Source organism: Mytilus trossulus, chromosome 1, assembly GCF_036588685.1.
Source record: "Mytilus trossulus isolate FHL-02 chromosome 1, PNRI_Mtr1.1.1.hap1, whole genome shotgun sequence".
Classification (NCBI taxonomy): domain Eukaryota; kingdom Metazoa; phylum Mollusca; class Bivalvia; order Mytilida; family Mytilidae; genus Mytilus; species Mytilus trossulus.
In genome coordinates, this window is record NC_086373.1 from 101,482,822 (window position 1) to 101,498,176 (window position 15,355).

The window sequence follows — 15,355 nt, forward strand, 5'->3', positions numbered from 1 at the left end:
ACAAATTGTGGTAAGAACAGGGGTGTATTTAGTAGAAATAAAACCCTGGTTTGCCTTTGTATTTTCTGAATCTTAAGTCATCTGAGTTAAAAGTTTGATATCCTCTTGTTTTATTTCTTAACAACTACATTGTGTTCACTTTTCATCTTTATATATATATATGTTTTGAAGTAATATGTTAATGTACTTATATTTTGCAAACCTATTCTTTGCATTAAGAAAGTGTTATTTCAGTATTAGGTTGGACACATTTAACGCTCTCTATTCTTGAATCGAAAGAATAGGTTAATAAAAAAAAATATACTAAAAATATGTATACTTATTGCGTCTAATTGCATTTTGTAACCAAAAGTGTTTTTGCTATCTTAGGAATTTAAGAATTAAGAAGATAAAAAAAAAATGCTGACTTCTACGAAAAATTTAAGACGAATTTGTTAATTCTATGAGACAGGTGCTTTATCTGTTTTTAATCATCGAATATAATTTACGTCAAGAAAATGTTAGCACGCAAACTAGATAACTATATCCCTGTAGGCAATATTACACAGGTTTATTTGTATTATCTGCAATTAAGCAACAGCGTTTGTGTTAAGATGACAAGTACAAAATGCAATCATGTTTAATGGGAAATACAGTTACAGCTTATACACAAAGATGAAAAGGAAAACCCAAGTTGCTAAATAATACTATTGACCAACTTATCAGTTAACGATACAGAATTTCTATTTAAAGCCAATATTATACTAAACCAATGTTTTTGTTTTTGTTCCCCTGATTCGCTATAGTTACACATTTCGCTTCATTCCATCATCTGTCCATGAGATATATATTTTACCGTAGTGGTTTAATTTGATATATCTTCTCTTTTTTACATTGCATGTTTTTCTTCCGTTATAACCTTTTTTGACGGCGCTAAGATACTGCTTTTACTTCATTGTTGTCAATGATGTTTGTTCCGTCCCAACATTGTTTGGTGAGATATAATGCGTCGCTGAGGTAAAAGTGAAGCCTTGTTTTCCTTTTTCTGGAGGTCCACAGCAACATATACATGCCATCTTGAATTCTTTCCTGAACTTTGCTGCAATGGAAGAGAAAAAAACATATTTTATATTTAATGCGTTTCTCTCGGTTTTAGTTTGTTACCCCGATTTTGTTTTTGTCCATGGATTTATGAGTTTTGAACAGCGGTATACTACTGTTGCCTTTATTTGTTATATATAGTCATCTATGCTCTTCAACTTCATACCTGCTTTAGACTTTAAACTACAGAATTGTATGCCAGATATTTGTTATGAATTTTGACAGGGAAAATTATTTGAACATTATATTTTACAAGTTATTAGTATCTGCATCACATACATTGATTGTTGGATTTTTTTTTTGGCATATTTCTGTGATTTAGTTTGCAGTTTCATTTTAGGGCAATTTTAGAAAAATTGAGAATCTGTCTTAGATTTTTTAACAATATTTAAAATGATCGCATATACAAGGACAAGCAATCACTATCAATTCGTTGTTTTCGACAGCAAAAATAAACGGTCATTATTTTGTGTAAAGATAGGACGATATGTCGTCAATATCAACTGTCATAGAAAGGAGAAATAAATAGACAGTCACATGCGGTCGGTTTGGGGACGTTGAAATAAATGCGTCTTATCCAAAGGTGATTTGATACATTCAAAAATGTGTGCCACTATCCATAATACTTTCCATTGCCTATACCCTTTTTTTGCAGTGCAAGTCCATATTTCCCAACCTAAATCACAGCTAACGAACTTGATAGAACCTACACTATATAAGATGTATTGTTAATTTGATATCGTCTGAAAATGCACGAGATATTTTCTGTTGTAAATTTTAAAAGTAAAAAACAAACAATCAATATTAACTGTTAATACTCCGCACGATAAGCATGTCATAAAATATGATTACAAACTTTATTTTATTACATGACGAAACTATAAAAAGTAAAAACAAAATATGCTGTAATGGCCAACTTTCAATATTGTATTGAAGGAATGACTGTAATATTTTTTGTGTCTTTGAAGAAATTTCGAATAGACAGAAAAAATATTAGTCATTTCTAATAATTTAATTCTAAATTCCATTTTAAACCGTAGAAAACCATGAAAAAAACGTTGATGACGTCACGGTCACATGACTTAATTATGTATATGGGCTGATAACAAAATAACGTCAGCCAATCAGAAAACGCGTTACATCCAAAATTAAAATTATTGCCAGATATTTTGCGTAATTTTATTATTGCATGCTTATATTACATAAATTTGTGCTTCTAATGGACAGAAAGGCGTGCATCAAAATTGTATTAACGAAGTGTACAGTGGAATTGCAGAGTTTCAAAATGACATGACACTTCTTTGACTTACATTTATTGAGATTTAACTGTTAAATACAATTCACACGGTCTTCTAAAAATAGTTTTCTCCTAATTTATATTTTTGCTAAGCATATGAAAACATTTACTATGTTACATGGACTCTTTCTTGTGTTAATGAAGGTAAAAAGACTTTGTGAAAACATTTTTTTTTAATTTCGTTATAAAAATAAGAGGGTGATATATGATTACCAATGAGACACCTCTGCATCAAAGACTAAGTGACTTTTACTCACCACTCATAAAATTATAGATGATTGGGTTACTTGAACTGTTTAAATAAGGCAACCAATGAGCAACATAGCTATATGCACGTATTCCATCAACAGCTATATACTTCAATACACCAGCATATCTACAATAATACCATTTATATCAGAAAAACTAAGCAGGAACTACAATAATTTGTGATAACTGCATAAAAAGATATGAAATTCTTACGTTGTTTTTTAAAAGTATCAATATAAAAATACGAAGATGTGTTATAATTGGCAATGACCAGAGACCAAATGACATAGAAATAAACATATATTTGTCATTGTACAATGACCAAAGCCCATAATGCATAAAAAGTTATAAAATGCCCAACATTATAAATGTAATGGTATAGAGCTTACTTAGTGTACTTTTGGTACTTTTGGGTAAAACTTTTGAATTTTTGTTGAATTTTGTGTTTTGTTGATTAAAATTTCATTCTTTCTTTCCTTTTTCCATACTTCAAACGCTCGTCATGATAAGCAAAATGAACATTTTAATCATGGCTTTTCAAATTGTTCACTCCACATTAAGAAGATCTAAGAATGGGGGCCAGCATTTTCACAAATTTCATTTTAAAGGTAGTACAGATTTTCAGTTCTTTAATAAATTCTTTTTGTAGTAGAATTGCACTTCAAGTTTATGGTGAATGAATATATAAAGCGGATGTTTAAGTCAATAGGAAAAAATTTACATTTAGTAATAATGGAGTTATGTTTGTGTATGAATATAAATAAGAAGCCAGCTTTTGGTCTAAAATAAGGTAGTATCCTGAATTAGAATAAAATGTTAGTATATAGTATTTTGCATGCTTCATTGTCTGCTCTGTGGAAGAAGGGGCTTTGTGTTGAGGAAGAAATTTATTTTCGAGTACGAATGGCCGCTGTACTTGTTTTCAACAGCAGTTTCTGTTATATGGATGATATATATTTGTTTTGAAAATAATTTTTTTTTATCTTTGCTGCGTATATAGCGCTTTTCTAGACTTATCTTCACCAGGAAACCATATGAAAAAAATATAATTCAAAGGTGTATGTCTATATAAATGCGTGAAGAGCTATAATATAAAAAGAAAAGGATAACCTAATATTTATAGACAAAGAACAATCTTCAAAAAAGTTAATCTTGTGTAATTAATTTAAAGAAAAAACTAGGCAACTTGAAATATACTGGTATATAGCTTAAAGATATGGTACCAACATATCAGTGACAATTAAATCTTTGAATTAATAACAGTAGCTTTGTATTTTCAAATGCAAATAAAAAGATTAATAAGTCTCTTGGCTACATAAAGTGACAATAAAATTAAAATAAAATAGACACATGAACAAAATTTACCAGTTTTGTTTTTCATTATAAAACATTAACGACCGTCTTGCGGACGATGTTAAAAATAAATTTATAAAAAGAGAATCTCGGTGGATATATGTGCTTTTTTACACAATATCATGGATGTTTATTGCTTCATAAATCGAGTGGGTGTTTAAGAATTAGAACATTAATTAGGCCGTTATTATTTTTTATATAAATTAGTTTACATTTTTCATTTCGGGACTTTTATAGCTGACTGTGCGGTATTAGCTTTTTCTCATTATTGAAGGTCGTACGGTGACATAAAGTTGTTCATTTCTGTGTCATTTGATCTCGTGTGGAGAATTGTCTCATTGGCAATCATACCACATCTTCTTTTCCATATTAAGTGTGTTTTTAAAAGAAAAGAAAACTGCGAGATTTGATAATAACTAATAACTGTTTTTTATGTCGGTGTATAGCCTCTCAACTTGATTATGTACATGAACCATTCCTTTCTTGTTACAATTTTTGTCAGAAACGGGAGACATTTTAACTAAATTTCAAGGTTTAGTTTGTTCGTATAGAAATACCTTAAAATATTAAGCAGATGAACTGGGAAGTAGCAGACAGCAAACGCTAAAACCACTGTGATCAACATCTTAGCAGCTTTACGTCGTGAAGCAAGCTGTTCATTGGCAACATTTATCCGCCGCGTATCCATCATCGGCTGAGTTACTGAAATTATATGATAAACAAGACATAAGTTAACACTTCGTTTGTATAAGTATAAGTTTTCTAACTACAAGCCTGTGTCTCAATTTGATTCCGAATATCCGTGTAACTACTACATAAATAATATGGTAATTGGTCTTTTTAAACCAAGTACAAATTATTTGAATTTGCCTTACAAAAGAAAAACAAATCATCATTTTCTAAACAACCACAACTGATGAAGTCTTACTTTCTGCCTAATTATATGCTGTTTTTATACATTGTTTTCTTCTTTATGGAAATGTTTTACCAATTCTATGACAAAAACTTTAATCTGATTAATATACAACCAAATAAAATAATTAAGATTTTTCAAAAGTGACGAAAACCTCCAAATCTGAAGTTTTTCTTTTCTTTTTATTTTAGGGAGGGGTGGGGTGATTTTTATCTGGGTTTTTGTTGTTGTCTTCTTTTTTACTTAAATTAAATTTAGTGAAATTTAAAAAAGTAAAAAAGCAATATGACTTGAACAAGTTATTCCAACTTAAAAGTTTTTCTCTCCCTTTTCGTATACAGACACGGAATGACAGCAAACAACAAATGATGTAACATATGACAAAACATAATGATATAGGAAATTAATAATAATAGTGTGCATATGTCTTTGTTATTTAATATATAAAAGCAGAGCATTGTTTTGAAATAGACCTAATACCTAAAGCATGCTAGATTGTTCTTTGCTGTCAATACCGTTACATAATATGCGCCACAGCTTTCCTTGTTTGGTCTTTGACATTTGAAATTCTCATATAGATATTTTAACTCGTATCGTTAATGAAACTGATCTTTTTAATTTAAAGTTTCGCTTTTTAATACTTTTCATATGTTTTAGAAAGCATGATGTGTTATAATCAAGCCTTTCAAATGTAATGAAATCTGGGCAATCGTTATTGCAATCATGTCTGAATTATTACACAGAAGGTTTTAACCATTTTCGTGAAATGTCTTCAACCTCTCATGTCTCGTCGATAGGGTCGATTTGGTATTACTTACAAACAAAAGAGTTTTTCGAATGATATTGAGTTCAAAGCAGCAATTTATAAATCGTTGTCGTCGTTAAATTTCTTCACACGTAGTTTTTTTTTATGGTTTATGTTGTTCTGTGTTTGCCTTCGCAGACTTTCAAACGTTTCAGAAATAGTACATTTGCCTAGTTGGAGCAACATGTGCAAAACTATTTCGCCAACAGACTTACAAGAAAAAATAAACTTTATATATTATTAGCAACACATACAATTAATATCCTTCCTACTAACATATTAATATTGAAAAAAGTAACAAACCTGATCTTGAGTCACCATCCCCAGGAATGTCCCCTTTCCACAGAACATGCGAAATTTGTATATACGCCACGCAGATGCAAATCATTGGCAAAAGATACAGTAGTACAATTAAAGCTATCTGATAAGCTGTCTGCTGCTCCTGGTCTAGACCTGGCTGACACGACATAAGCAAGTCAGAAACATTTTCTGGGACTCGTTCAAATCTCTTTAATCGAAGGAAGATTATATCGGGAAGGGCAACAGATGCAGATACCAGCCATATTACAAATATGATAACTCTTGCTCTTCGTCGTGTACTTTTGAAAGCTAATGGCCTACAAATTGCATACCATCGTTCCACAGCAATAGCTGCTAGAGTCAATACTGACACCGAAATCGAAACCGTCTGAAAGAGAGAAAAAATATATCATTAACACTATATAGCGATTTTCAGCGCAATAAATATAATATGAAAATATATTTATATATATTTTAGTGGTCACAAGTTTTTGTAATCTCTCATCAGTTACGCTCACGTAAACACACAGTTTCAGAAGACATATACGTAAAACATTAATGAACATCAAACTATGATAAAAGGGTCTAAAACAAACATTGAAAATTTGTCTACTGCCAACGCAACAGATAGTCGAAACCGTCTACGTTCAAGTAAACAGACAATCACAAAACTTATATCAACCACCCAAATAGATGACCGTGTATAGAAATACATACATGTTCTTCAATTTGTCTTGCTACGAATGGTAGTAAAACCTTTATAAAAAGGTCAACAATCGTCAATGATTACATACCAAATTCAAATATTGTTTATGGTTACCTTCTAGAGACAAGTATTGTCTATGGTTACCTTCTAGAGACAAATATTGTCTATGGTTACCTTCTAGAGACAAGTATTGTCTATGGTTACCTTCTAGAGACAAGTATTGTCTATGGTTACCTTCTAGAGACAAGTATTGTCTATGGTTACCTTCTAGAGACAAGTATTGTCTATGGTTACCTTCTAGAGTCAAATATTGTCTATGGTTACCTTCTAGAGACAAGTATTGTCTATGGTTACCTTCTAGAGACAAGTATTGTCTATGGTTACCTTCTAGAGACAAATATTGTCTATGGTTACCTTCTAGAGACAAGTATTATATATGGTAACCTTCTAGAGACAAATATTTTGATTTTAAACATATTTTATTCATTAAGATATGAAAAGGATTGAGCAACAGGCACAGCCTATAAAAGCTCTCTCCATATTACATGTTCAAGGTATAACTCAATTATAACAACTGTATTTAAAATAATGCAATATAGTGGAACATGCATGCTACTTATGAGCACACACGAGAAAATAAATGTTTACAGTGTTACTTACTAAATGCAAAGTATATTTAAGTATATATAGGCAATTACTCATCATGTATTCAAGAACCTTGAAACATGCAAATATCCTTTATAAGTCATTAGAAATATATATATATATGGCTTGAAAGAGACACTAAGCTTGCTTAGTGGATAAAATGAATTAATGTTTTAGTGGAGAAGAATAAAAATAAAAAATAAAAATAAATGAAACAAAAAATAGGTAAGTTTTAAACAAAACGATGAGTGTCACTGATATATTTATGAACAGATTTAAAAATAGCAATATTCATATCATATGAAAATAATCTGTTTCCAAAAAGTAATAATTCAATATTTATATCAACATTATCAGCAATGGAGTTAATGGAATCAAGAAGGATCTGTCTTACATCATTGTACTTAGGGCAAATGAAAAAGAAATGTTTGTTATCCTCAACAGGGTGATTACAGTTTACACAAACAGTATTCTCTGATAAGAACTGATTAAACAGATGAGATTTTAGGTTGCTAACATTATTTCTGAGTTGACAATGACTTAAATTAAGTTTCCTTATCCCATAGTTAAAAGGTTTAAAGATATCATCAGTCTTATAAAACTTATCCAGTCCACTTCTAAATATACCCAAACTTGGGGATTTTTGTAAACTCAAAGGAAGACTGTTCCAAAGTCTTATAGTGGAAGGAATGAAACTATTAAAATAAGAGCTAGTTCTAGCAAGAGGCGGATGAAAAGTGTTATTTTCATTCCTCAAAGTATAAGGGGTTTGTCTGGGAAGATATGGCTGGACTAACTCATATAAGTATGCAGGTGTCATCCCATTTAATATTTTATAGAATAGTATAAGCTTATGTTTATTACGTCTATTCTCCAGAGTTTCTAAACCTAATTCAATATAAAGTTTTTGTCTGGAGGAATTACGTCGTAAGCCTGTAATAATTCTAGCGGCTTCTATCTGAATACTTTCAAGAAGCTCAGACTCGTGCTGGGAGCAATTGCCCCATACAACATCGCCATACTCTAATATAGGTCTAATAAAAGCATAATAAATACGTATAAGTGAACTCCTATCTAACAAATGTTTGACTTGACGAAGCACAAATAGACGAGAGCATGCTTTTTTATAGATAATATCAATATGTGCGTTCCATGAAGCTGATGACTGAAATGTTATCCCAAGATGACTGAATATTTTTTTTCTCAACCTCTTCACCATTTATCCCAAAAAATACAGGTGGGTGTTCCCTTTCCCTTCTAGTAAATACAATATTTTTTGTTTTCTTAGAGTTAAATTGAACAGCCCATGATTTTGCCCAATTTGAGATAACATCTAAGTCATCAGTCAAAGAAGCAGCTGCTACAGCAGGATCATCATCTACTATAACAAATAAAGAGGTGTCATCTGCAAAAAGTCTAATATCATTAGAAATGTCATTAACTATATCATTTATATAAATAAGAAACAGAAAGGGTCCTAAAACTGATCCCTGGAGGACACCTGCATGTATACTTCTTAGAGTTGACGAAAAACCTTCTGAAACGACCTTTTGTTGACGATCTGAAAGATAACTCACTATCCAAGATAAGAGCTGATCATTTATGCCAGATTGTTTAAGTTTAAATAAAAGTCCTTTATGCCAAACTTTATCGAAAGCTCTAGATACATCACAAAATACAAACCTTACATCCCTCCCACTATCCATATTACTAATAATTTTATGATATATTTCAATTAACTGATTAACAGTTGAGTCACCTGGCTGGAAACCAGATTGAAACTTTGATAAAAGGTTATTACTTCTCATATAATTATACAAATGTTTAAATAGAACTTTTTCCATAATCTTACAAACAATACTTGTCTATGTGTACCTTTTAGAGTCCAATATTGTCTTTGTTTACCTTCTAGAGACAAATATGGTCTATGGTTACCTTCCAGATTCAAACATTGTCTATGTGTACCTTTTAGAGACAAATATTGTCTATGGTTAACTTCAAGAGACAAATATTGTCTATGGTTACCTTCTAGTGACAAATATTGTCTATTGTTACCTTCTAGAGACAAATATGGTCTATGGTTAACTTCAAGAGACAAATATTGTCTATGGTTACCTTCTAGTGACAAATATTGTCTATGGTTACCTTTTAGAGACAAATATTGACTATGGTTAACTTCAAGAGACAAATATTGTCTATGGTTACCTTCCAGAGACAAATATTGTCTATGATTACCTTCTAGAGTCAAATACTGTCTATGGTTACCTTCTAGAGACAAATATTGTCTATGTGTACCTTCTAGAGACAAATATTGTCTATGGTTACCTTTAAGAGACAATTATTGTCTATGTGTACCTTTTAGAGTCCAATATTGTCTTTGTTTACCTTCTAGAGACAAATATTGTCTATGGTTACCTTCTAGAGTCAAATGTTGTCTATTGTTACCTTTCAGAGACAAATATTGTCTGGTTTTCTACCAGAGTCAAAAATCGTCTATGGGTACCTTCCTTTGTAAAAAAATGTCTTTGGTTAACTTATCAGAGTCAAAAACAAAAATCGGTTAAGAGCAACTTTTAACTTTTACTCGTATATCAAATCCCAGCTGAATATGTTACTTAAAATTCAGTAAATTGCAGATGAAAAACTTGAAATGAATAAGATTTCCCCAGGACGGAAAAAGCAATATTATAACTCGTATGATGTCTCTTGTGTCATCAATCAAGGAATAAGATATATATATCAATCGGAAGATAATTATCTAATATTTTTTTCAACTTAAATCTCTTGATTGCTCTGAAAAACATGTAACTAACTGATAAATGCTTTACCGTTTTTATATTTTCTAGTTAATTGACAATTCTTTCTATATTAAGAGGAAAATGTTGAATTTATATTTGATGTCATGATTTTGTCTCACAACAAAACACAATAAAGAAATACGAAATATTTCATCCTTCATTTAACGTTCTTTCTGTTTAGCATAAATTACTATCAAATTTAGACCAATATTCACATCTTGTATCGAAGTCAGGTAAGCGTTTGACTAAGCCTTTTCTGATTACGGTGAAACAAAACGGAAATGGTCGTACCAGGAAACCCTCATTTCCCTTGATACTAATGTTCAATAGAAGTATTGGAATGGATTTAAACTCATCTGTCACATTAACTTGGTTTTCAGTGAACAATTAAATATTCCATTTTCATAAGATTTAACCTCGGGAGACTTCAGGAACTTTCGCCTTAGAATAATTTGTTTTTAACAGCGAGGACAGAATATCCAATTCTGTTATTTATATTCAAAACAAAAAGGGAAAAAATCTAATAATGAACGGTAATTAAATTCCACAATTTATTATCTTTTTTCCAAATTACTAAAAAGAATTTCGATGAATCAAACTTATGTAAACTTGATTTTATATAGCCTTGTGATGTGATTTGGTTTTCGATTTAGCAGTATTTCTGTTTAAATGCAGAATGATTTAATTTTAATATGAAATGGAACACCTTAATGAATTAAATACGTGATGTAAGACTTAACATTAAATTTTAAAACATTCGAAATATCAGTTCGAAGGTCTAAGGAAATAAAAATATTGTTTAACTAAATGATTTTATATTTTTCTATTCAACATTCAGAAAACCAACATAATATCACAGATTATATATATATGCGAAAGATGGTTGGATGATTTAAAATGATATATCCACAATGATACATATTCTTATCAGTTTTGATAAAAATCCACTATTATAGCAATTTGATTCCCTTGAAGATTATTGTATCATTCATTTTATATTCTGAAGTATTAAATTCTATGATAACAGCAATCTGTTGTAATTCAATTTTTTCAACAGCCTAATATCTATTATCAAATTTGATAATAGAAATATGTCGCTTTTAATATCGTTTCTGGGAAATTTACAATTAAATAGGTATATTTGAATAAAACTTTGGATAAACATCAATGAGACAGATGCTTAAAATACAACACGATATTCCCCTGCTTGCATTTCCTATCATGATTTTCTTGAAAGAGGGTTACTGCTCACAAGGAAGCTATTTAACCAAGAGTTCCAAATGGTGAAGTTGAAATCATCCCTTCGTAAATTTTACGGACGTCATCACGAGTTGGTTGACCGTTATGGAATAACCGTTTCACAAATGATATCGGATATGTTCCTTACGTCGTAACTACAATCCCCTTCCCTTTCATGACTTTGACCTACCGAATTAGACTATTTACCGGATTTGTAATCACATAAGCAACACGAAGGGTGCCTCGTGTGGAGCAGGATCTGCTTACCCTTCCGGAGCACCTGAGATCACCCCTAGTTTTTGGTGGGGTTCGTGTTGTTTATTCTTTAGTTTTCTATGTTGTGTTATGTGTACTATTGTTTTTCTGTTTGTCTTTTTCATTTTTAGCCATGGCGTTGTCAGTTTGTTTTAGATTCATGAGTTTGACTGTCCCTTTGGTATCTTTCGTCCCTCTTTTATACAACAAAACATATATTTCAGATTGTATAAATGGTTTTCCTGCATCCAGTGAGTAGTATGCAGTATTCCACAACAGACAAAAGGACATCTGATTTTTATAGTTCGTTCTTATTTTGTACTGTTATACCACTTTATGGGGAGGGTTGGGATCCCGATAACATGTGTAACTCCGCCATATTTTGTATGTATGTACCTGTCCCAAGTCAGGAGCCTGTAATTCAGTGGTTGTCGTTTGTTTGTGTGTTACATACTTGTTTTTCGTCCATTTTTTGTACATCGTTTGAATTGTTTAAAAGTGTCATGTCGGTGCCGTTTATAGCTGACAATGCGGTATGGGCTTTGCTCATTGTTGAAAGCCGTTCGGTGACCTATAGTTGTTTATTTCTGTGTGTTATTTTGGTCTCTTGTGGAGAATTGTCTCATTTGCAATCATACCACATTTTTTTTTTATATCTATGGAATAATATGCAGTATTCGACAACAGATAAAAGGACATCCATGAAATAATATGCAGTATTCAACAATAGACAAACCAGTGAATAATTACGCAGTATTTGATAATAGATGCATCCAGTGAACAATATGCTGTATTCAACGATCGACAAAAGGACGTTCAGTGAGCAGTTTGTATTATTCAGCAATCGATAAAAAGACATCCAAGCAATATGCAATATTTGACAACAGATAAATAGACATCAAGCGAACAGTATGCTGTATTCAACAATTGGCAAAAGAACATCTAGCGAACACTATGCAATATGTGACAACAAACTTTTGTTTTATTCAATACGTCGCGCTCTAGCAAAATCATCATGAGTCTTTCAATGTGAATAACCAAATGAGAAACTGCAACACTTATTTCTCTAAATAACATTAAAATAATTAAGATATGACATAACACATGGCAGGTTTGAAGCATTTTATAATTGTATTTTTGTTTTGTTTTATAGATTTGTATATGGTTCAACGTCACAAAATAATAATGTGAAATGCACTTGCATAAATTGTCCCTTTTTATAATTCAATTTTAAAAATCTTATAAAAATTTGAAAAAATAGGAACTAAATGGCTTCCTATGGTGAATTTATGTGACGATACCAGGGTTAGTAAACAGACAGTAGAATAACATACAACACCTTTACCAGGAGAAAAATAAAGAAAAGAAATACATCTAAGCAAAAATATTTGTATTCTTGTTTTTCATTTTGCTAAAGTGCTTTGTCTAAATGTATTTTTTGTGCTTCTTTGTTACATATTTGTTTGTTTTTATAGTGATTAAGATTGTAAAACAATGTTGACTGCTGTACCCCTCATTTTGACATTCTTACCTTATGTCTGTTTGTTTTGTTCACACATCGTTGTCAATATAATGGAATTTGGTGTGACTGTCATACAAGTGAGAGGTTTAGCTAGATATAAACCAGGTTTCATCCACCATTTTCTACATGCCTGGACCAAGTCAGGAGTATGACAGTTGTTAACCATTTGTTTGATGTATTTAAGCATTTGATTTTGCCATTTGATTAGGGACTTTCTGTTTTTGGAGTTAAGTATTTTTGTTATTTTACCTTTCCCAACAAAAACAGCGCAAAAATGTAAATGAAAATCGTGATGCAGATTTATAAATTTTTTAGAACACTGTGATAGACAACAGATTGTCCTAAAATATCAAATAAACCAGGTTAATGATGATTATATCTTAGACTTAGTCCGTTGATATAACTATCCCATTTCTGTGATATTTATGTCTTAGAATTTTTAATTAAGATAATATTACGATTACAAACATAAGAATAATGAGTTATACGTGTTCTTTATAGAAATCATTATTGTGACTATTGAGTTTTATTGTCTTTATGAGTATGCTTAATACGTATTATCATCGTTTGTCTTTCCTACGCTCAGACATTTATTACAAAAGAGAGATTTGTTTGTATAAAGTAAGAAAAACTTTGCAACGCTAAAATCACACACAATTCATTAATTTTATCACAAAGATTTCATCACGTGTCAACTACACCAGAAAAGTTCACCAAGTAGACATTTCTGTCTGATCTAATTGTTTTTTGATGTGCTACAATGTTTAAAGTCTTTGATTGGTGCCTGTCTCAAGCCAGGAACCACACCCCTGATATTTCAACAACTTAACAATTTTTGTTTTAATTATGTTTAGCCCAGCTACATGAAGTTTGTTTATTGTGTTTTGAGAATATCGCTGTTACCTAGTAAGTAAATAAGGGAAACAGTAGTATATCGCTGTTCAAAAATGTATACAAAGCTATAAATTTAATTGAACCATAGCAAAAACAATGACAAATAAGGCAATACTATAATGAAAAGTTTTATCTCACAGAGAACAGATATGCATATCTGAAATATCTTCACGAATAGTTCTCTTGCTTTATTCTATTCGGATTAATCAAGAGACCAAGATTTTAAAAGGTTACTTACTACTGAACATTATTTGTTTTCTCAATTTATATTTTAATAGCACCATTTGTTTGCTCGAGTTCCTTCAGTGGCAATAAAGGCAACAGTAATCTACCGCTGTTCAACAGTCAGTAATCGATTGAGAGAAAACTAAAATCGAGGGACGATGAAAAGGCACAACAGGAACACTAGAGTGCAACAAAAATGCCAACATACGAAGATACGAACTATTTGATTCGATTGCCATATTCCTGACTTGGTACATAATTGGAGGGTTGAACTTGGTCTTATAGCTAGCCAAACCTCCTGGTTATATGGCAATAATTGATCTGGATTTTTCTCAATTGTTCAAGAATCGGAATAAAAAAATGCATGCAAAATTTCAGAATTTTACAGCATTCGGACTCCTAACAATAGACTGTCGGTTCCGAGAATACCTGATGATGCTTATTTGAGAAGACCTTTTACTAACATGAAAAGAGATTTAATGTTTTGTCATATGACAGTGGACTAAATATAATTCAAAAGTTAATCTTCTTATGACATTTTTATCTATTATATTTGACAGACAATTCTGTAAATGAAAAAGCGAACTAGGAAATATGTATAAAACATTTAACCTGTTTCCCACAGACAGAAGATTTCCTATTAATACCGTAACCGCCAAGCATAATCTTTATCGAACACTACCACCGTTCTATTGTCTGTCTATTAATTAGAACAAGTCATTTCACATATCGCCAATGGTCAAATAAAAACAAAGTAAAGTAGTTCGGCTATCAAAAATAATCGTTTATACCAAGAATAGAAAGTTTACAACGAAACTTTGTTTACGTTTTCCGAAACAGGAAATTATTTTTCTTTGTAAATGTATTTGAGACGGGTCTTGAATAAAAACGTCCATTTTATTGACTTGTTTTGTTTCTGACTGAACTTGAATTTTTAACCGGATTTCTATTTAAGAATAGCTTTCAATGGAATAATCGTTTTGTTAAGAAGAAGAAAATACATTTTACAAATTTATATACTAACTAAAGTCATAACAAATGAAAGAAAATGTATATACCAGGGAGAAGGCTGTT

General features: G+C 31.1%; 1 protein-coding gene across 1 annotated transcript in view; it reads right to left on the reverse strand.

Annotated features, from left to right (window-relative positions):
- Window positions 1–743: 743 nt before the first annotated feature.
- The window catches only part of LOC134694001 (orexin receptor type 2-like), a 34,629-nt gene continuing 20,017 nt past the window's right edge, over window positions 744–15,355 (reverse strand). The window contains exons 2-5 of the mRNA XM_063554988.1: window positions 6,001–6,385; window positions 4,537–4,681; window positions 2,635–2,753; window positions 744–1,078 (exon numbers count right to left, since the gene is read on the reverse strand). Of these exons, the coding sequence (XP_063411058.1) occupies window positions 927–1,078; window positions 2,635–2,753; window positions 4,537–4,681; window positions 6,001–6,385 (801 nt within the window). The 3' untranslated portion in view covers window positions 744–926. The remainder of the gene's footprint in view (window positions 1,079–2,634; window positions 2,754–4,536; window positions 4,682–6,000; window positions 6,386–15,355) is intronic.